At 43.2% G+C, this 24,356-nt stretch overlaps 1 protein-coding gene across 1 annotated transcript; it reads left to right on the top strand.

Annotated features, from left to right (window-relative positions):
* The first annotated feature begins 1,480 nt into the window (after positions 1–1,480).
* On the top strand, positions 1,481–24,330 carry LOC105397535 (protein patched). The gene is made up of 16 exons (XM_038112787.2): positions 1,481–1,875; positions 8,064–8,256; positions 16,125–16,270; positions 16,377–16,588; positions 16,792–16,999; positions 17,947–18,216; positions 18,578–18,718; positions 18,943–19,072; positions 19,250–19,497; positions 19,619–19,807; positions 19,910–20,053; positions 20,135–21,013; positions 21,098–21,280; positions 21,498–21,740; positions 21,849–22,178; positions 22,419–24,330. Exons 1-16 carry the CDS (start codon positions 1,726–1,728, stop codon positions 22,692–22,694), a joined length of 3,942 nt encoding a protein of 1,313 aa, XP_037968715.1. The 5' UTR covers positions 1,481–1,725; the 3' UTR covers positions 22,695–24,330.
* Positions 24,331–24,356: the final 26 nt, after the last annotated feature.

Genomic DNA, 24,356 nt, shown 5'->3' with positions numbered 1-24,356 from the left:
TATCCACTCACTTCATGTTCTAAAACCGATAACTAAAGCTGTCAATTTGTATTTACACAACCTCGTATTTCTATAGTTTGCTAGCTCGTCGTATCTCACAAGTCAAGTTATTTATTGGTCCTAATGGACAAATTTATGTTTATCTGTGCCGCGGTGGTCGATAAGTCCGCCGGCCGCTGCATTCCTGCCTAACGAAACTATTCACTCCATCGACGAATGTAAATAGCAGCCTCTCATTACCATTGCACAAAAATGTAGCCGTCCCACAGCCGGCGACTGATGCGACGGATAGCGGCCGGAGATCATCACTAAAGATATGGAAGTGAGTTTCATAAAACTTCGAAAGACCAATTAAGTCATTATCCGCGTTCGAAGGACCAACTTCTACCTCGCCTAAATTACTAGTTAGTTAATTTCCTATAGGCTCGAGGGACGGCTAGATGGCAGCAGGACGCACGCACTCGCCGCGGCCGCTAAATAAATTCATTAGTTAAATCGCCGCTGGCGGCGTTTTGTGACGGCAACATCAAAGGGATCGCCGCCGCCTCGCCCCGGGCGCGTTCCAATTTTTACTCAGAAAACTCTGTAAACAAAATGATATGGTGCGTCCGAATGTTTGATCCACCTTTATTATCTGTACACAGAGGGAATGTTTGACTAGCAAACGCCCTCTCTTTGTGGTAATTGTGGGGATGTTATAACTTATTGAGGGACTGCGTACACAACGCACTCCTTTGAAGTGTTTCAGGCGGAGATTAAGCTTCGACTCTGTCAGCGGTTTATTATTGTATTTCCTATCCTAAAGTTAAGCTCCTCTTCCATGAGAAAGGAATACCTAAAGCAGCACTTAATAGTGAGGCCCCATTGCGTCGCCGCCGCCGGTCTGCATTGTTATCCATAATTTTTTAATGACATGTGAGATATCCCTGAAAACTAAGCCTGAAACATATTCGAAAAAAATGCAGCGTAGCAACGCTCTAATGGGATATCGCCCGTAAGTAGCTTTCCTGAAAGAGAATACACAATAAAAAAGAGTCTACCTACATGGATTCGTTGCCCTAGGTCGGTGTTGTGCTAAACTACGTAACTAAAGTTTGGTAGACACTTATATTAAGAGTTGGTAACTTAAGATTTTTTAACTATCTCGACCCATAACCATAAAATGCCACAATTTATGAAATAAGTACACTCATCATTTCCTTGACTACAGAAAGCGTAGTACCATAGTACTTACCTACTACCTACATACGGAGTGTGTAGTCAGCGAATCGGTGGCGATGGCGCCCTTCGTAGCTTCATTCAATGATCTTACTTGGGTGTGTTTATTTTGCTGCGCCTCACCCTGGCGTACTCCCGTGGGTGCGACAAGGATGCACTATCACGTGTGTGGTCCCCCGGCGCAGCGCTTCGGCCATCTCCGCGGCCGCTCGGGCGCGCTCGGCCTCCAGAACGGTAACATGACCGACCGAAACATAATGGCGGCTCAACAAACAGACAGTGTTTCTCGGGACGTACTAGAGCCGGGTCGTGCGCGTTACTGTGCTTGACACAAAAACGAAACTTTGTGTCAAATCGTGATTGAAACGTTTGTGTTTTGACAGAAGTGAAGGATCAGGCTGTGTGGGTGTGTGGTTATGTGGCGGCGAGTGATATGACAGCGTGCGTCGCCAGACGGACTCCGGCCGTCTTCATGAGGACACTGGTGACAAGACTGGCCCCGAGATCATGGTGGCTCCCGATTCCGAGGCTCCTTCGAATCCTCGGATAGCTGGCGCCCGCGAGAGTCAGTCGGCGGCGGAGGCGCGCCACAGTGCGGACCTTTACATCCGCACCAGCTGGGTGGATGCAGCACTTGCACTCTCAGAGTTAGAAAAGGTGTTGTTTCTGAAACTTCAGCTTGTTTTCAGTGGTCAATGTTAACATACTAATAAATAATACACGTGTGATTGTTTTTCTATAAATGTCAATTGCGTCCAGAACGCGGCAGTATGGGGGTGGCGCCGACTAGCGGTTACTGTGTGTACTATCAAGGCCGCGCGTATTTTAAGGCCACTCAGCTCTCCGAGCTTTTAACTAACGAAACAAGTTGACAGAATTACAGAACCAATTGCACTTGTAAAATGCATGATGTGTGTGTAGAAATTATATAAATTATATTCATTTCAAATAACAAACTAACCCGTAGTATAAGTAAACGGAAAACTGAAACAGTATTAACAACATAACTACAAAAGCCCTTCAAACCATCAGAACGAATACCCAAAGAAAATCAACCGCTTGCAATTCAAGCAACTTCTTTAGAAGGTACTGTAATTAGGCATATTTGGAGGCACGTATTTCTCCACAGTAGGGTCCAAAAAGGGAGTTCGGGGAAGGTAGCGGTTTCCTAGAAGTGCGGCCTCACACGCGCCCCGCCGCGCCGGGAACTGTAGGACCAACGCACAAACCCTTCGCAAATCCCCTTTACAACTCCACAAAAGCATGCCATCCTCTTAACTCGACAAAAACTCAATTATGTCACAAGAAAGCATTTTTGAAACCGCAAAATTAAATTGGAGATCTCAATGAAGAGGTAGTCAAACTTAAAGTTATTTGTGGAGTGAAAACGAATGCCGACGATGTAAGAGAAACTGTAGTTGGTAAAGTTAATGTAACATATAATATTGGTGCGGTGGAGCGTATGCAAGATGAAGCAATTAAGGCGCAGCGGGGGCGAGCGGCACGCGCAGCCGCGGCGCCGATAGAGACATCAACTCAGAGCCAGCCGCAGCCATGGAACCTACTAGAAGGGAAACACTTAAAAAAAACTTGACATCCACATATTTTGTAAATATTGATTTGGCGATTGAATCATAAATTGGATTGCAATCACGTTTGAGATACTATGCAAAGAGATAGAGAGTCTATAAGTTTTTTTCAAAATAGGTATTTTTCATTCAATTTCCTATCCAAATGCCAGTCAAATCACTAATGATTTATAAAAAGAACTCAATAAATTATATTATAACCTGTTACTACGAATGTGTCCCTAATAAGTGATGATTTAAAATTACATAATTGGCTCCTTGAATACAAAATAAAAGAATGCGACATGAAATTCTACAATGTTTTATGTCCGGCTCCGGGCCGCACAGAACTCGCCTCGTGGAATTGAGACATCTTGTGGTTTCCGATCGAGCATCCCTTTCTTTCTCAGAGACTTTATCATTGCTTTCCTTTCTTTCAAAGTTTATAGTCTGTCCCGTTCTCTCTAATTATTCTCAGATCTTCTTTCTTCGTCCAAACATTGAGACCGTGCGGTCGGCAGCTGCGTTGAAGGCCTATAAAATGATTATAAATCCACTATCTTCAAAGATGCAGCTTAAATCCTACAGTAAAGATCAATTGGCGATTTATGATTTTAAAATAAAATATACATACAGATTTCTTGTGAATTCTGTGGAAGGCATCCTAGGACACAGAGCCAGTGTTTGAAAAAAGTATCACCCAAGCTACAGCCAGTAATTGAAAACAGTATTTTCATAGTTCACATTAATTTTAGGATTCCATCCGTAACACAACGCCATGCCAAACAAACAATATTATTAGCTGCGGCATGCACTGATTAACCTCAAGGAAGGGTTGGTATTAAGTTTCAGCATGTGGCAGGAGTCAGCAAGATCGTTTAGCAAGTGCCAAACCACAACACGTGGCGTCTACACTTCACTGCGTCTCTGCAGTTTTCCTCATCATTGCCCAATGCTTCCGACCCAGTAGCCAGGTCCTCAACAGCTGTTATTTCTTGTACAAGGTCCTTTGGGATGAATTTTTACGACAGTTGTGAACTGCAAAGGACGAATTAGATACTCATAATGGCAACCGCATCCCAAAGGGTTGAAAAAAGAGTAACTTGTTTGTAATCCATAAATTAACTAAGTAGATTAACATTAAATTTGATTAGATTAACATTTTGTTTCTAAATAGGGGAAATTCGTGTTAGCTTTTACAGTAAAAACGTTGGTGGATTTTCCTTGATTCCCTGGATTTTCATGTTACTTGTATGCCTTATTCTTATTACGTAGAAAACTCTTCGATCCGATCAAGCAACAAGGCTTCAAGATTCTTGAACTGACTTCAAAGATTTTCTGTGTCATTTGTGCTTCCGTTATCCCAAAAATGTCTCTATCTATTTTTATTTGCCCTTTCATTATAATTGCATGTTTTGTTAACTTTGATACCAATTGCTGCATAAGCTGCATTAGCTAATTTGATATCATAAGAATATGTTTGTTTACCCAAACCGGTTCTTATGTTCTCTCAATCGGACGACTTTCTAGCTAGAGGTTCCACCGTATTCATATGGACTCGATAGTTCTATGCTAAGTTTAGACGCTTGTAAAATGCGATGCTATAATTCGGATAGACCAGGAAATTTGGGTGAAAAATCAGGAACATCCTCAATAGATTAATTTATTGAAATAGACCTAATAAAACACCTAATAAATTATTGCATATCAAAGGAGATACTTACTGAAAAAAAATTTAAGCACACGTTTGAAATAAATATCCGCTAGCTACTCTTATAGCCTTGCGGCAATCAGTTAATCGTACGAGCTAATGAAGACATTAACAATGTTATTACATCTCTACAACAGCCCCACCTCAAAACAATTCCACTGATTACATTCACGAGAAAACAAAACGAGCAATAGAAGGGAAATGCTGGCTCGTATAAGGTTGTGTTTATAGGTCGCTAAGCTCGGCGTTCCATGCATTCAGATAGGATAATGGTGGGCCCACACCTACGGCCCATTATATGCAGATCCGGAACATGAGGCCCCTTGAAACACCGCCGGATGTTCACTTGCTGTGTCGTGTCGCTGCGTTCAATACACCCTTACATGGAGATCGAAATTAAGCGTGATAGTTACAAAGTCGTACGTGCACCGAGGTAGCTTTTGGCATCACGAGGCTTTTAGCTGCTTGTCTGGGTAATATTCCTGTGTTATAGGTACATAGGTGCAATTTCTAAGTAATATATGTGTTTATTGTAAAGGCACGTTAGAATTAGATATTATATCGCTTTCAGCGATAAGATCAAAATTTCTGTACCTATGTGTTAGCATAATTGTTATAATATAAGTTATGTTACTTATGTTATCTTGTTTGTGTGCAAATAAAGAATATTCTATAAAGGAAAACGTTGATAGGTTCCTATGATAATAAAGAAATTGTTATATACTTACTTTATGAAGAATTTAAAATTTCCAAGCTCTGCATTTATTTAAGATTAGAGTCTCTTCAGCAGCATTCTAAAGTATTCTAACTGTAAGAACATGATGCACGGTATTATCTAAAAACAAATTGTCGTTAAAACTATTCAGTAAGTTTAATGAATCAACTCGCATTTTTTATCGTCATAGTAAAACCAGTAGGTCTGACATTAAATGTTAAATTCCAAAAGATAACGAGTATTTTTATAAACAAGTCGTTCGTTAACCTTAACATTCACCAGATATTTTGTCAAAGGTGAGAATACACAAACGTCATTATCTATTATTGGACTTATAAGAGGGCCTATCTCAGTTTTGCAACATCGGGGCTTGTTGCTCCAATTCAGACGGGGGCTAGGATGGCTGAGCTGAAATTAGGGGGACATGTACAAAGCTTCCACTCGAGAGAGCCACGTACTGGAGCTTCACCCCCCCCCCCTCACAATAGAAAAGCATGTGGAAGATATCAACAAAGAGATCTTCATAATAAATTAAAAGTAAAGATTACTTATATTTAAAATAACTACTACATAAAATATTATGCTCAAGATTTATAAAACATTATGCTCAAGGGACAAGACGTATTATTGTTTACAGACACATTATAAAGTAATCATAGGCTTATTGAGCTCATTATGTACAAGTGTTACGATAAAGAACAAAGTTTGCCGTCTCTTATACAGTGTACAATATAGCTACGTCTAAAATTATCACTCGACTACTGCAGATTGATAATGCATGTTTACATACGCAGAGAGACTGAGACTACTACAAAGCTGAGTCTATGCGTCGCATGATAGTGGCAGCAAACACTGGCTCTGTTCAGCTGTGATGTAGGTGGTCATGGGAACTCGGTCACAGCCTCCGATCTGCTATCTGCAGGAAGTGGCGACGCCGGCGCAACATCGTAACGACTTATCCCACAGCGTCACTTGCGTCACTGCTGATGAGATCAAAGTGTAACTGCAAATATAGCGCTTTTATTGGAGTAAATGAAGGGTCTGACGGCAGTGTAGTGAGGTAGTAAGGCTGGTCGTAGTAGTGGCCACGTGGGCCGCGCGGGGAGGGCGCGGGGGCGGGCGGCGCGGGCGCATTCTTGCCGTGACGTCACGCCCACCCAGCGCGCCCGACATTCACCTCGCCCGCCGCCGCCGCCGCCGCCGCCGCTCCAAGACCAGCTATATCTGCTATTATTGTTGATACGACTCCCTATTTATTTACGTACGAATCCCTTTTGGCGGGAAACGCTGTCGCACGGTTCAGCGAACCCGCCTGAACAATGCCACTTTCATGGAACTATTTGAAATAAACACCCGAGGAATTCGCTTTACGAAGGTATTAATTGATGGAGGATTCACATTTCGAAGCCCTTCGCCGACCCCGCTCCTCACGCTCGCGGGAGTCTCACTGAGGATGTGTTGTGTATGACTCATATTAGGTACTTACAAATTAAAACTTAGTTAAACAGCCCTTAAATTTATGTTTGGAGATAATATTTCCTTTCGTAAATACATATTAATTAAAATGCGACGCATAGAACTGACGCATCTTTATCAGCGAGCTTCCTGCACGGACTTAGGCCGCGACTTCTTAAAACTGTAAAGTTCACGTGCAATTAACATTAAGATCGGCATAGCCCATGTATTGATACATAAGTGCGGGTAATTGCCCGTATTTACTTGAAGTTGAAAAGCAGAATAAGTTGCTATCGGCGCGGGCGCAGCGATCGATCACCGACCGGTCGGTCCCGGGGGTCACTCCCTAAGACGAAAAACTAAGTTTCCAAGCGGTGCTACGCGAGCCACGACTCTGTCTCGTTGTATTAAACGTGCCGATTGCACGAAAGCTCTCGTTCGTGCGTTTTTCGTGAGTATAGAGTAACCCTCCTGGCTCGACCACACGCCGACTTTTGCCGCCAAAACATAAATTTCATCCGATTGACACCGTTTCATTTTATGTACGTGTACCTAAGTATATATGCTGTAGGTATACGATCCTAATCAGTCTACGTAACTCTAAAGTGATAGACGATCATTTAGGAGAAGTCTTGACCCAGACCAAAGGTCAAATCTTGGATAAATTAAGGATAAGTAAATCCAGTTGGGTATAGCTGCTGCAACATGGGAATTTAAATAAAGAATGGCGTGATTTGGTCTATCAGATTTTAGGTTTACAGTAGTCGGTTGAGTATATTACGATTCGGGTTACCTTATTTTATAAATAGGTACATTAACATTAACAATAAAGTATTGTTAACAACCGGCGGAATCTGTTCATCCATATTCGTCATATTCGCTATGATACTGCTTAGAATTAACTTTAAAATGATCCACCCACATAGAAAGAAGCGCTGTAGCTTTTAAGGGTAACGGCACACTGGGAGTAATGGGCGCTCGCCCGCACCGCCGCCGCCGCCGCCGCCGGTACGATCCGTCGATTGAGTTATTATTTTGTGATTAGTGAGCGGAGTCTCGACTTGGCCCGACTCACCTCGTGGCGCCGCCGCCGCCCTGCCCACGACATCATTAATCACAATCAATGGATTATTTTTAAAGTCCCAAAATTTCGAGTCTGTCTAAACTCCTGCCAAAATATTTCTAAAGTTCTCAAAGGAGTAAAAGAAATAAAAGTGACGAGGTACCACGCATTAGAATGACATGCAAGTTCAGCCGATCAGCTACTGTTCAAATAAATGACCCGAATGACTCAACACGACGTGTTTTTTTCAGTTTGATACAATATACATGTACCTATAGTTACTGTAAGATGGCATGTTATGTATGGTGCTGACCGCGGCTGTGGTTGTTTCAGGGGAACATCGAGGGCGGGCGCACGGCGCTGTGGATCCGCGCGTGGCTGCAGGAACAGCTGTTCATCTTGGGCTGCTTCCTCCAGGGAGACGCGGGGAAGGTCCTCTTCGTCGCCATCCTAGTGCTGTCCACCTTCTGTGTGGGACTCAAGTCGGCACAGATACACTCGCGGGTCGACCAACTGTGGGTACAAGGTAAGAGACAAGAGACATTAACATTTAAAAGACCCCGTCGTCCTTATCAGCCTTAATCTAAAAACGGTAAAGTAAGCGAGCGTATCTATGACCTGCATCTAAAGTTTGTGGCACATTGGGCATGACGTTGAATACAAATGCAGCAGTGACAGCGCGTCTGCCGCGGCTTCCGGCGACGTGCGCGGCATGCCGCCGCCGCCGCCGCCGCCGCCGCCGCCGCCGCCCGCCGCTGAGACACCGCCCTTATACCGCCACTGACAACCATCATATAAAGGAAGATACCTCAATTTACTGCAACATTGCGAGTCACCGGCTGCTCGCTAATGTGACACAAATTATTCATTATTTCGTGATACGTTGCTGACATTAAGCATGCGTATGGTCAAGGGGTGATTGGCAGACATTTAATGCGCGGTACGTGATCACGCGCACGGCACGGAGCCTTTGATACAGCGCTACACACAGGATATTGAATGTAGTAAAAAAGCTTTATGAGGCGTTTGTTAAAAAAAAAAAAAAGTTCCTTTTTGGAGAAATAGATGGCGTTGTCTGGGGTTGTACCAACTTTCAAACCCTCAGAACACACTCAGATCACAATATGTTATTCTGTGAGGCTAACGAAATGTGAAAGTGACGTAGGTAGGTAGAATTGTAGTATTATTTTCTCTATGATGTCGATGTCACTGTTGCTTCAGCGTTCAGTGCGATTGTGCGTACAGCCGTTCTTTTCAAGTTTTCTCATCAGTTCTCGCACGCAGCACCCGTTCAAACGGCGCGCATAGAGAAAAGAACACTACGTGACGGCGCGGGTAGAACTATTCACAGAATACTTAGCACTATCCCAAGCCACATGCAGTCTGAGCCTCGGAAGGATGGCTCGCGCTACCACCCGACATTTAATCACAACTAGTGAGTTCTTATTCTGAGTTTAGTACTCTTTGCTCTCTATGTAATTTTTTACAGTTGGTACACTGCGTTTTCACGCCATCTATCGGCTTACCCAAAAGCTCAACTGACAGCTGTCAAGGAAAACGGCTCATTGGCAGTGACGTCGATCATTTCGTCCTGTCACTGTTCAATATTCATGTCACGCAGCGGTCAGCCAGGCGGCGGTCTAAGCACTAGGTCCCTAGCAATACCTTGCCTATTTTCTTTAAACATGATTTTGTTGAAGAATGTTAGCTTATTCTTTGCGATCATCATAAAGCGATTAAGCAATAAGTGGCTCCCCGGTCTCACACACGGCTTGTATTAGTCACGCTGATAAGCGCCGGACCGGTTACAATCTGGCACGAATTAATTTCTCAATCCACAACGTCGGTCAAGTGTTTGTAATTGCTTAGCATTAACATATTTATTGCCTGCTCTTACTTCATTTAACACACCTGAGTGTTTAATAGTGCGGATTGTAAGTTGGTCTATGCCAAAAACTGATAAGAGAATCCGAAACATAATTATAGGTGCAATATATGGCAAGTTATTCAATCCCAAGCGTTGGGTTCAATAAAAATCATCGGATATCATTTTAATTTTATAACCCATTGGTTACATCGATGAGAATAAATAAAACAAATCATAGCAATAGCAGCATGACTGCGAGCTCCCAATGCGGGTACCACAATGCCTCGTCGATGTCCTCTCCTATCAACCTACATAATAATTGATTTAAATTAAAGCCTCCGAAATTGAGATCAATGATGATGTGACAGATGAATTTTAGATTGAAATCGATGAGCCCCAGGAATTGTTCACTGATAGAACATGGACTTAAGCTAGTATCTTCAGAGGGGGTCCATAATACATAGCTAAAGAAAGTACCTATTTTAAATAGCAAATTCAAAACATATACAAATGCCATTGTTTTGTTCGTAGACCTTTAATGTCGCCTACCGATGGGTGGTCTTTGTTGGATCATGCTGTGTTATTGCCAAACGAAAATAGACATTAAAATAAAAGCAATAAAAGACAACATTTGGCACAATATATGGGACCATAAATTTTAATGCTAGGCACGTCCTATAGTAAACAAAGTTCGGGGGATTCTGACAGGTTTTTGTTTCAGTTGTTTCATAATACTTCATGTACATAACACAACTTTGATTGTGATGGATCGATATCGATAGTTCAACCTGAAAGTTTTATGAAGTTATTGTAAATACAGTGAAAGGCAAAAAGTACTATTTGTACAAATTATACAAGCTCAATGTCAATCAGGTAGTTAGTTTTTGCTCCGACAGAGCAGCAGATGCGAATTCTGATTGAGCTGGAAACCGATTCCAGTCGTGCACCTGCCGCCGCCATTCCACTACTTATTTACTTACATTATCTTAAAACAAAACCTTGAAAACTGATATAATGATCAGGGCTACTGACCCAAACAATATGTAAATATTTGTAAACTTAAAATATGAATAAAAGCTTATCACGTTACAATAGGAGCCCGGACAATAGGCGAGTCTCCTAACAACTTAATTAGGAGGCCCGCGGCCGCCCGTAAATATACTCACGTGAAATTACGACCAATAAAACTAAAAAAATATAACATTTCTATTGACGCACAAAAAAGTCGGGATTGGATTGTCCGGGACGCTTTGTGAAGACATCTCGCTGCGAGCCGCTCCGCTCCGCTGGGGCCCGTTAGTTTCGCACCAACGCTACAAATAAAAGAGCTTTTGTGTTGTTATTAAACAGATAAAACAAAACAAGATAAATACAACGACATCTTTTTGTTTCTACTTTATAAATTTTTCAGATATTATCAAAAACAATTTATTTTCTTAAAGCTCCAAGAGGAGCTTTTTTGTTTTAAAATGCTGGGCAACCTACCGATTCAATGTAGCTAATTAGTTTAATTATTATTATTTTATGTGTCATTTAAATCATGGACAAGGGTCACAAAACCTAAGGCAGAGGTTGTAAAGAGAACAGTCGGGCGATGCTATCTCGACTGCGTCGCAGGCATGCATCAGGCGACGGCAGCGGAGAGTGAGCGCATTACGAGCGGGACGTGATGACTGACGGCACGGCGCGGATCCAGGACATGTTAGCTACACTGTTAATTTGAGATGTGCCTATGATTTTGTCCCATGACAGAATCATAATACCCATAAATCCCATAATTAACGTGTCTTTCAAGAAATTTCTTCATGTTCCTCATGGCTTTTCATATTTTCAACGTCGTCAACGTCAACTTCGCAAGTTTTCAGTTTCAATTCTGAAAATCAAGCTTAGGAGAAAGTTTTACAAATAAAGCTGATGTTGTAAACATGTTTTCACATCTAAATCGTGTTTTGATTGTGTCGGTCGGTATGTTATCACCTGAGACTTTCGATGTGGGTTCAAATAACTGTATTGAAGTTTAACGCGAAGTATCTGTAACCGAATCGCTTTGGTATCGTCTGTCAGTTGACGCCCATCGCTGGCGCAGCCCTACATTCCTCGGCACCTCGAGGAGTCCCATAGCCCGCGTGTTCTTGACTATTCATCGTCTGAACGACTCAAAGTATCGTACGATCTTCCACGGATGCCGCGGCAAACGGTATGCAGTTGTTTGTGTAAAAAACCGGCTTTTCAAAAGCTTCATCAATTTGGCGACCGTGACCGACTTGTTACGGATGTTATCACCAATCCCGCTGCCTCGACTTTCACTTCCTACTAAAACTAGTATTAGCTGCTGCGGTTCATACAATATTGAACTACAATCGTGTATCGAGTGTGATGCTGTAAATATCTTTCAATTGATTGAAATTGACGTAATGGAGGCACTCCTTCGACGAGTACGCAGCATTATGTTGTCGAGACGCTAATGTCTTAATGCGGACTATGCTATGCGGAGCTGGCTAGGTTCGCCGCAAAGGACGTTGGTTTGTTTATTCCGCTATCCATCTGTTTCGTACGCTGGCTAATTTGCATAGAGGGCTCGGCGCGGCGCGGGGCGGCGGCGGCGGCGGCGGGGCGCGGACCACACGGGCGCGGCGGCGGCGCGCGGGTGGCCGCACTCACACAGCCGCAGCACGCCGCCCCCCGCGCCCCGCGCCCGCCCCCTCGCCGACCACGTCATTCATTGTGATCGTCCACTCTGATCGCCGCTACCGCCAGTAGAAATGTTGTCATTATCGGCGCGCACGCATCCAGCATGCAATAAAAGGTTCGCGACACGCTTGTGACTCTTGCGGCATACATTGACAGATTTATCATTGGAGAATTATTACACATTGTACTGTCACGACGCCGGGCGGTCATTAGGGCTCTTTGTAGACGTCTTCCGTTTCATGCAGCTCGATAAGATGAGTTGATGAATCGAGCCGCAGCTGGAGATAAGGCGTGAAAGTTGCGAGTGCAGATAACCTACGCAATGACCTTGCCGCTGGGCCGCGCGCCGCCCGCCCTGTCCTCACTGAATGAGGCACAGCATTGTTTACATATATAAATACAGTAATAAGTAGTTATGACTATTAAACTGGAGTGTCAATAGTCGACATTCCAGCTGGTAACGTCTGATGCACGCGCGATGGGTTTAACGAGGGATGGCAGCGTTCGGCTCGTAAATCGCGCCCACGGCCACGGTTGGTGTAGCTAGGGAGGTGTTAAAATAGTCTCGGCTTGTGCGGGATGAGGCGGGATCCACTCCACTTGCTTTATGATAATCCCTAATATCCGGAACGCCTGGCCGCGGCTAAGTTTAGCTGAGAGCCGCTGCGCCCGGTAGCCCAGCTTTAAACTTATTTACTTTCAATTTTTGACTGTATGTTTACAGAAGCCTGCATTTACCTGTGACAAAAAAAAATACTTAACTACTTAATCGCACTTTCTTGATAGTCGACACCTCGACAGCTGATAAGTTTATACTGAAATCCCTTTCAATCTGAAATAAATAATCTAGTTATTTAATGTACCTAGATACATTCTAGTATATCCCCGTTTTGGGTCGTATAACTTTAATTTATGCTATACATTGTACTGGATAGGTAGGTATTATTAAATAAATTCCCCTCGGTTTCGAAGGCTGCAAGTCACTCGTAGGTTCCATTGTATTTCACGCTTTAATCCTCCGCCAGCTAATTTACATACAGAGTGTTATGCGAACTCCAAATTATGTATTCTAACTCTTGACTTGACAAGTGACAGCCGTGAGTGATATTTGTATGGGATGCTGAAAATGTTCGAAGTGTCCATGACATAACATGAGTTGGCTCCACGTTGACAGCATAATTTTCTATCTTATTTTAGCCGCCAAAATAACAATAAAATTAAATGAGTTCCATATAATCCGGCTCCTACTTTAAACTCTCAGCGTCATGTTACGACTTCGTATTTCAAAATGTGTGAACAGACACATCCAACGAGAACTAATTCCCGACATTACGACGAAGTTAACCAAAAATAGCGCGCGCCTTCCTAGAGCCCTTTCTACCGCGTCCTCACGCGCTCGTACACTAGCGACCGAAATAAAACTCAGCTAAGGTGTGTACTAGGTATTACTGCCATGCACCAAATTGTCATACCATTCTTATTGCGAGCATTTTATTAAAGTTAATTAGTAGTAATGAGTCGCCGCATCTAATGATAAGCGTGTGTTCATCACAAAGGATGGCGCTCAATGAAGTCGCCGACCGATGAATGGCAGAGTGTCGTAAACACAAGCTGCCTATGAGTAGGTAGTTAGATACACATTATAAATAGATTTCGCCGCCGTACTTCACGTATTTAAATGTGAATTAGGGTTTCGTTTTTCCCGACCTTTTTCTGTTCCCGGGAAACGGGAATTATTTTGAAGATTTCCCGGGAATTCCCGGGAAACGGGAAATTATTTTAAATGCTTGGTTTTGCTATTTTCGAGTATTAAAAGTCTATAAAATAGTCTATTAAAACTCTTACAATTAAATCAAATATACTTTTATCACTAGTATAGGTAGAAAAAAGCAACAGTCAGATAAATTAACAATCCAAATTTCATATAATGATTTGTTTTACGAGTACATGCCAAATCATTTGTTTTTCTTAATTGTAAATAAAACAATAACAAAGGTATTATAATTAATAGTTTGAAAATAATATTATTATGACATATAATTAAAATAGAAAATTAATTACACTTGAGGTAATGTTTTAGAAAAATTAATTCATTCAAAGATTTATCGCTCAACCTACTTCTTATTTTTGTTTTTTCTATGCGTTAGTAATTTTATAAAAAATAAAACGCGGACATAAAACGGGGACATAAAAAATATATGACAGGTGTCACACTAGTGTTATCTTTTACATACTCTTTGGTCACATATGTAAAAGCCGATCAATTGTTTTTTAGGTAGGTGGGAGGATGAAAGATGAAAATATTGAATCAGGAAGAGGTGAAACAAAGTGATGTAGATGAGTCATTTATCTTTACAATGAAGCTGCGCGAAAACAATAACACGTATGATTTTCCAATAATTTACAACAAAACCGAGTTTCTGATCGTAGACGACGCACCTGCCGATATTTTTTTTTGTTTAAGGAAGGAGAAACAGATAGATAAAGACGAAAATAATATAGCATAAAATCGATAAAAAATCAAACCCGGGAATTCCCGGGAATGCAATTTTTTTCCCGGTTTCGGGAAGGACCAATTTCCCGGGAATTCCCGGGAACGGGAATTCCCGGGAAAGCGGGAACGAAACCCTAATGTGAATGTTCACGGCAGCAGCGGCGGCAGCGGCGGCGGCGGAGGCGGACGCGCCGCGCGGGTCCCACTCTGTGCAAACAAAAAAGTGACAAACCTGGTGATAAATCAGCGGGAAGGTGTTAATTGGAACGAATTCCTGCAACCTTCCTGATAACGATATATTATGCATTAGGAGAAAAAAAAACGTTAAAGGCCCCTTAGCAATTTTTTTCCTTTTGCATTAGGTATCTGACAGGTTTAGATTGATTGCAAAACATCTCCGCAACAGGATCCTAATGAAGTCTTTAAACGTACATACAAGAATCAGAAATAAATAAGTTTTGTAATCCTTCTTTGCAAATCGATATTAAATGATTTTCTGTATTTTTTATAAAATCATTTATCATGTTGTGTCGGTACTTCGGTACACATCAACCGACGGAATGTGAGGCCGAGGCAAATCCATGTTCAGGCCATATGGTGCTGAAGGGTGTTTTTACTCCGTAATATATCTTGTCACAGATGTGTTGATCACTACGGCCTTTCATTACTAAATGTGGCGACACACACAAATATGTTAACTCAACGAGGAAGCAAAAAATACTCAGCCCTAGTAGAGAGAATAAATGGATAAATATTCTGAATACCTTCCTACGTCAGTGTCTAAAGAAGTCATTACGGTGTAGTTAATTACACGCATGCCTGACAGAAGTACTTTTAAATGTTTCTGGACACATTTACGGACAGGTTCGCCGCAAATGAAAGACCTTCCGGAACTTTATCTGTGTCCATCGACCGAGAACAAGAATAAGTAAATGAAGTTGTTCGTGCGGCGGCGACTAGGCCGCACATTAACTCGACGATTCACTTTTATGGTTAAAACAGGCGGTGCACTACGAAAAAATAAATATAGTGTCCGGTTAATTTCATTTTCATGAATATATGTTTTCTGTAGTTTTTGCCGGTCGATCCCGGACACTAATTTGAACAATGTTGCCACAAGCAAACCCGGACCACCGGGCGCGGTCATTCCACGGGGAATTAATAACGGCAGTAAATTGATTCTTCTTATTGTGTTTTTGAGTAAACAAATAACTCTTTTGTGGGTTTAATTGCGTTCTGTCGGCGAGGGTTGAGCTCCTCCCTGACTATTACTGGTGGCGGACGCCTTATGTTTATGTATGTGTTTTCTTCTCTTGCTAATGTCTTGTATGTTTGTGTGCAGAGGGCGGGCGTCTGGAGGCCGAGCTCCGGTACACTGCCAAGGCGCTGGGCGAGGCCGACTCCTCCACGCACCAGCTCATCATCCAGACCGCCAAGGACCCTGACGTCTCGCTACTGCATGCAGGGGCGTTGCTGCAACATCTCAAGGTAACTACTCTTTCTTTGGACTTAGATAGAATCACTGTTGAGTTTACCATGTTGGTTTCGGGGGAAACCGCAGAATGCTTCCAATTCTAATGGGGACATGTTGCAGGTGGTGCACGCAGCGACGCGGGTGACGGTGCACATGTACGACATCGAGTGGCGGCTGAAGGACCTGTGCTACAGCCCCAGCATCCCCGACTTCGAGGCGTACCACATCGAGAAGATATTCGACAACATCATCCCGTGCGCCATCATCACCCCCCTCGACTGCTTCTGGGAAGGCTCCAAGCTCCTCGGCCCGGATTATCCTATTTTGATACCGTAAGTAGCTTACTGATGGCAGAGCTTTTTATAAAGCAACTTACTTATAAGTTTCTCTGGGAGTTCAGTTGTTGTAGTTACAACCACAAAAAAACTAAATTTTATTAAAGTTGGCTTTGCAGATACTATAACATTTGGAAAAAATATATTAGGTATATCTATATTATACAGGAATCTTCTAAACGTCCGCATTGAACTTCCAGGGGTCTCCGAGAGCGGTTGCAATGGACGAACCTGAACCCGCAAGAGATCCTGGAGAAGGTGAAGAAGCTGAACTACCAGTTCCCGCTGAGCACCATGGAGGCGTACATGAAGCGCGCCGGCATCACCTCGGCCTACATGCGCAAGCCCTGCCTCGACCCCGCCGACGCGCAGTGCCCGGAATCGGCCCCCAACAAAAAATCCGGACAGGTGAGCGACTCCGCGAATACCTCACAATATTTATCGACTTTTTGTAAACTAGAACCTGTATTCGAGACCTCGGATTGAGACATCACTCGTAGCATTCCGCTTAATCGGTTCCGCGCCGTGGGACCCGCACTCTTACTACGACGACCTTTTATGAAGACTTCAATTTACGACAGTTTTACTGGCCCATAAATAAAGCGTATAGGATCACGACAAATAAAATAACTTTATCGGAGCGAACGCATAAACTTTAAATACTTTCCATAATAATAAAATATTTTTGGAAACTGTAATAAGACGGGATGAAAGCGGCCGCGGCTACCTGCGCCCGCGCCGCCCGGCGAGAAAGTTCTCCGACCAAATTAATTACTCAATTCATTCGAAGATTACTTAAATAAGTATTTGGAAATATAATTTTGTTTACCATTCAAGTAATTATTCGTCATAAAACGAAATTATGTCATTCGTTAAGCTCTTCGAGTGTGTTTGCAGCACGAGTGCGAAACTCAGTCGCTTACGCAACGGTTCGTTTCGGTTGTTTTTTACACGCATTTAAATCCGTCGAGTGGTGGAAGGTTCATTTTTTGCGTATCCCGTCCCTGGCTGGGCAGGCAGGCAGCGAGCCACCCACGCGCGCCGCGCCGCTTTGTTCGCGCACCGACCGACGCATTATACGGGCGCATTGTACGCGCCTCAATGGGCCCGTCGGCCGCCGCTATCACCCATCACAATAACAGTATCAATACGACCGAGACTCGGACGGAATTCCACGGAAACCTCGTAAATCTTGCATCGCGCATTGTCCCCTAACTATGTTGTCGAATGCAGGTGATGTATTGTCGTTCCGTAATGACAACGACGACCAAAATACTGACGTCTCTATACTCTCTAAATTTGTAAAGCTTTTGTGTGTTTCTTGGAATGTCTGAACTCACTCCCGGCTCGTGTAGATTCCAGACGTGGCGGCGGAGCTGTCGACGGGGTGCTACGGGTTCGCGGCGGCCTACATGCACTGGCCGCAGCAGCTGATGGCCGGCGGCGTGACCCGCAACGCCACGTCGGCGCTGCGCAGTGCGCGCGCGCTCCAGTCCGTGGTCCAATTGATGGGCGAGCGAGAGATGTTCGAGTACTGGGCCGAGCACTACAAGGTGCACCACGTGGGCTGGACGCAGGAGAAGGCGGCCGCCGTGCTCGACGCCTGGCAACGGAAGTTCGCTGCCGTAAGTTGTTCATACCAACTTAATCATAATTTGGTGTGCCCCTTTTTGAACGGAGAGTAGTTTGTAAAATACGTTCATCAGATTTTTTATATTTATACGATGAATCGTTTGACTTTGTAGATAATAAAGACTAGTTCACTTCAAGATTTTATGTCAATTGCTTTGTACCTCATACTAATGGATCCCATCGAATCAGATTTTCAGAAGTATTAACTAATACAACCATCAACGAGTTCCGAATCGTTTTCCGAATTACTCTTCTCCAACCAGGCACAATATTATAAATAATAGGGCACCATCGAGACACCAGCAAAACCCTTATTACCCCCATCCCCATACTAATAGCCCCTCCAACCCGCAGGAGGTGCGTAAGACGTCGTCCAACGACGACGCGTCGGAGGCGTACAGCTTCTTCCCCTTCTCCACGTCCACGCTCAACGACATCCTCGGCAAGTTCTCCGAGCTCGAGCTCAAGAACATCGTGCTGGGGTACATGTTTATGGTGAGTTTACATTATTTACGTCTTCAACCAAAAACTCGGAGCCTCTTTCCAATACGGTGATACGGCTCGTCCAACATATGAGGAGGGAGTCCCATGTCACCCATTCAGGGATTGCAGTAAATGCATGCCTGATGCTTACTCATAAACTCCGTCACAATTTTTCTTTTATTTTCGCCATTTTTTTTTACGTTTACTTTATGTTCTTTTTGTTATTTTATTTTCAGTTAATTTATGTAGCTGTGACGTTAGTGCAATGGCAAGACCCAGTGCGGTCTCAGGCGGGAGTCGGGATCGCGGGGGTGCTCCTTCTGTCCATATCCGTCGCAGCCGGCTTAGGGTTTTGTGCTTTACTAGGTAAACCTCTTTTATTTTGTTTTTGTTTAATTATTATTTTATTTAATTAGGTACATCCAATCACCAAATTGTCTTTAATTTGTTTTTGTTAACATGATTTTTCATTTCATCTCATGCAATCGCCAAATATGTAGTTCCTATGTTATTTTGTAGCTAAATCCTACCATAATATTTCAGGTATACCATTCAACGCATCAAGTACGCAAATAGTTCCGTTCCTTGCGCTCGGTCTGGGCGTGCAAGACATGTTCCTTCTCACTCACACGTACGTGGAGCAAGCGGGAGACGTGCCGAGGGAAGAACGCACGGGATTGGTGCTCAAGAAGAGCGGCCTCAGCGTCCTGTTGGCGTCTCTCTGCAATGTCCTGGCTTTCTTAGCTGCGGCCCTGCTGCCTATACCCGCGCTGAGGGTGTTTTGTTTACAGGTTAGTTCCATCAATATAATCTTTTCGCACAACTTACCTGTTTATCGATATTCCCCCTTAATGTTAATGTGTAGTACTGTTATGTTTAAGTGTGGATTATTTACCGTGGATCTTTTTTCAGGCTGCAATCCTCCTGCTGTTCAACTTGGGATCAATACTGCTAGTGTTTCCCGCAATGATATCGATAGACTTAAGAAGAAGATCGGCAGCAAGAGCTGACTTTTTATGCTGCCTGATGCCAGAAAGTCCACTTCCGAAACGAACTAAGAAGATTGACCACCGATTGAAATCTCTGCCAAAGAATGAAAGGGTAAATAAAATCAATTTTACGTTTACGTTTATATAGGTTCAGTTATTATTATACCGATGTAGATGTTTAAGATCACATTATAATATTTTTTGGTTTTTGCAGAATGCGTGGAAAGATACCACCAAGCAGCCATTAGATCCGGACGATGAAGGTGATGAAGCGCAAAAGAGCTGTTGCCTCAGTTTGTCATTAACTAAATGGGCGAAGAATTACTACGCGCCTTTTATTATGCGCCCTGCTGTGAAGGTATGTAGAACATAGAACTGGTTATTAAACTTGGAACAAGTTCGTTAAATGTGACCGTATCTAATTAGCTTTTTTTTCTAGGTGACGTCAATGCTTACATTGATAGTGGTCGTCTTGGCCAGCTTATGGGGAGCGATGAAAGTCAGAGATGGTTTAGATCTAACAGATATTGTACCTGAAAACACGGATGAACACGAGTTCCTCTCCCGGCAAGAGAAATACTTCGGCTTCTACAACATGTACGCTGTCACGCAAGGAGACTTCGAATATCCCACCAACCAGAAGCTTCTGTACGAATATCACGATCAATTTGTCAGGATACCGAACATTATCAAAAACGACAATGGAGGCCTCACAAAGTTTTGGCTCAGCCTGTTCCGAGATTGGCTATTAGACCTGCAAGAGGCTTTTGACAAAGAAGTCGCCAATGGATGCATAACACCAGAATATTGGTGCAAGAACGCTAGTGATGAAGGAATCTTAGGATACAAACTCATGGTACAAACCGGTCATGTGGACAATCCTATAGACAAGGCTCTCATATCGAATGACTCTAAAGGACATAGATTAGTGGATAAGGATGGAATAATTAATCCTAAAGCCTTTTACAATTATCTATCGGCCTGGGCTACGAATGACGCTTTGGCATACGGAGCTTCACAAGGAAACCTGAAACCTCAACCAAAAAGATGGACACACTCTCCGAGCGATGTAGATCTAAAGATACCAAAGTCGTCACCACTCATATACACCCAACTGCCCTTCTACCTATCTGGGCTAAGCGATACAGAGAGCATCACGAATATGATAATGACAGTACGAGAGCTGTGTCTGAAGTTTGAAGCGAAAGGTCTATCGAACTTCCCGTCAGGCATACCGTTCCTCTTCTGGGAGCAATACTTGTATCTCCGATGGTCCTTGATGCTGGCTCTGGCTTGTGCCTTAGCGGCTGTGTTTGTGGTCAGTTGATTTGAACAACTTTATACTTATTAGCTGTACATCCTCCTCTCTGAACTTGTGACTAATGATTGGTGTTACTTCCAGGCTGTGATGGTGCTGCTGCTGAACGTGTGGGCTGCGACGCTGGTGACGCTGGCGATGGCCACGCTAGTGCTGCAGCTGATGGGCGTGATGGCGCTGCTCGGGGTCAAGCTGTCCGCCGTCCCAGCCGTGCTTCTAGTCGTTTCTATTGGGCGAGGAGTTCACTTCACGGTGCACTTGTGCTTGGTAAGCATTGTTCTAAATCTTCTTGTGTACCAACCTTGCTGGACATATTATTATATATTGTGTAAATGCTTATTTTTGATTGTCTTAATATATCATCAAATTCAATCATCTTGGAATCAGAGCCTTCTTTATGTTTGGGCTTTCACCTTAGTACTTCTGTTAGCTTTAAATTATTTGCTAGCCACGTCACAAACTATAATTTCCTCTCCTTATCCAGGCTTTCGTGACCTCGATCGGCTGCAAGCGCCGGCGAGCCGCCCTGGCGCTGGAGTCGGTCCTGGCCCCAGTAGTCCACGGGGCCATCGCCGCCGCGCTCGCCGCGTCCATGCTGGCCTGCAGCGAGTTCGGCTTCGTGGCCAGACTGTTCCTCAGACTGCTACTGGCTCTGGTGCTGTTGGGGCTGATTGACGGACTGCTGTTCTTCCCCGTCGTGCTGGCTATTTTGGGACCGGCTGCTGAGGTGTGTTTTATTTTATAGTCATGTTCTGATATCAAATTATTTACTTTCATGAAATTAATACCAGATTGTTTATAAGCATGTAGCTAAAACTCCCTATTCCACTTTCAGGTGCAACCGCTAGAACACCCAGAGCGTCTCTCCACCCCCTCCCCGAAAAGCTCTCCCATCCACACGCGCAAGTCGACAGGCAACTCCCGCGACGACAAGTCGCGCAACAAGTCGGCCCCGCGTCCGTGCGCGCCCTCGCTCACCACCATCACCGAGGAGCCGCCCAGCTGGCACAGCTCCGCGCCCTCCGTGCAGTCCTCCATGCAGTCCATCGTGGTGCAGCCCGAGGTGGTCGTGGAGACCACCACGTACAACGGCAGCGACTCCGCCGGAAGCGGACGGTCCACGCCCACGTCCAAATCACCGCATCCAGGAGCTATCACTACGAAGGTGAGCTTTGATTTACTTTTAACATTCATATTGCTAAAGGTACATTTTACCTAAATAAGGATAAGGCAAGGAAGAAGAAGATTGCTAAAGGTACATTTTGAGTTATCTGAGGCGATTATAAGCCATTAAAAAATGTATTGCTACCATATTCTAAAATTTCCTTTTAGATGCGATGCTCTTTGGGAGGCGGTGTTAAAAAAATAGATGACAAATATGCTAATTTATGTTTATTGTTTTCAGGTTACGGCGACAGCCAATATCAAGGTGGAGGTGGTGACACCTGGCGACAGGAAGTCCCGGCGCTCCTACCACTACTACGACCGGCGACGAGAGCGCGACGACGACCGAGAGTACCGGGACCGCGACAGAGACCGCGACCGCGACCGAGACCGCTCACGCGAACGCGACCGCCGTGACCGCGACCGCGACCGCTACCGCGACGAGCGCGAGCACCGCGCCTCGCCACGCGAGAACGGACGGGACTCCGGACACGAGAGCGACTCCTCCAGACATTGAGGAAGTGCTAGAGACAATATCAGGACTGATACCAGTCACTCGATTGACGACTGCTTATAGTTACGAGTGTAGTTATTCTTGTTATTTTGACATCTTTACCGTAAAGTTATGTCGCAATATGCCTTATGCAATGCTCTTGCTAGCTTCAGTAGCTTGCTAGATTTCAGGTTGTTTAACAAACGTTACCGTGACTTGTAACGTTTAATTAAGTCACTCTATATTTACACACGGAGGCTAAAATCGGTTATCAATGTTTAGTTTACGTTAAAATCATTGTAAGTGAAATCATTAAGGACTAAAGTCATTCCACGATATGGTTTGTCTCTTACAAAACGTTAGGATTCCGTGCCTGCCGTGCCGGAGGCGAAACGTGAATCCATTTTCACGGAGTCTCGTGCACCCACGGACGGTGGAACCCTAAAATGGTTCCGTGGTGTAGCCTCCGGCGCGGCGCCAGGTCATAGAAAATGTCTTGGAAACGTTTCACAAATCTTTATCTTCGCACTTGAATTTCAATGTGGACAAACACAATACAAGAAAACAGACCAAATATCATTGTAGAGTCTCTTATTATAGTTGTACAACTCAGCGAGTGTTCCTATTTTAACACATTTCCATTTTGTCTCCATTCTCTTCTACTTCTTTAAAGACTGTTTCAAATATGATATTGTGTAATTTATTTTATTTATTTGTACTTCTCTACTACTATACTTACTTCATTATAATTTTATCATTGTACAAATTTTTTAGCAGATTATTTTAAGTTAGGCAGTTATTTATGAGATTAAATATTATTATGTTTAAAGTTGTGCGTAATTATATGTGATTTGGAGTAGGTCTGTGACTGTTGATATGAATAAATGTCTAAAACTGCATTTACGATCAAAACACAGTATTCATAGTACAATATTAGCGATTAAATTAGATCTGACCCCGAATTTCGCAAATTATGACCTCAGTTTATCTAGAAAGAAGTTTAGTGTTTTTGTGCAACGTACTTATTAGACATATTAATTTATACATTTTATACCTTAACGATATTTTTGTACATATAGCTGTATTGTTAGTTATAATGTTGTATGCTTGAAGTTGAACTGCCTGAGCGGAGGGATATGTGCGTACATTTGTATCATTTATTTTTATAAATTTTTAACTGACACATTGTCGAAAAACTGTAGGTTTTATAGAAAAGGAAATAGATCCTTAGTATATCGTGTAGGAATGAGGTGTTCGGTGTGAATGGACGTCCCAGGTTGTTGTTACATCTTATCATTAGCCGTCTTTAAAATGATCATTCATTACATAGATTACACAAACACGATTCAAGTTAATATCTGAATGTCCAACTTGTATTTGAATGAATATTTGTAAGACGGCGATCTACGTTTAGGTTGTGAACTTGTGACTAAACGCACAATTGTCTCTTGACTATACGTTGTAAATCATGATTACCTCTTCTCTGATGTAATTGTATTATTATTTATGCATATATATTATAATTTAAATTAGGTTTTATTACTGTAAATTGACACATGAGATTTTCAGACTTTCCGTGAACAGCTGCATCGTGTAATAAGTGAATGAAAAGTTAACACCTTTCGACTGTATTGAAAAAATAAAATATTTTTAAATTTTATAAACATCTTTTTAGTTTTTTTGCCT

The sequence above is a fragment of the Plutella xylostella genome, chromosome 5 (genome assembly GCF_932276165.1).
Source record: "Plutella xylostella chromosome 5, ilPluXylo3.1, whole genome shotgun sequence".
Lineage (NCBI taxonomy): Eukaryota > Metazoa > Arthropoda > Insecta > Lepidoptera > Plutellidae > Plutella > Plutella xylostella.
Note: the sequence above shows the minus strand (reverse complement) of the source record. Positions and strands in the feature narration are given on the sequence as shown.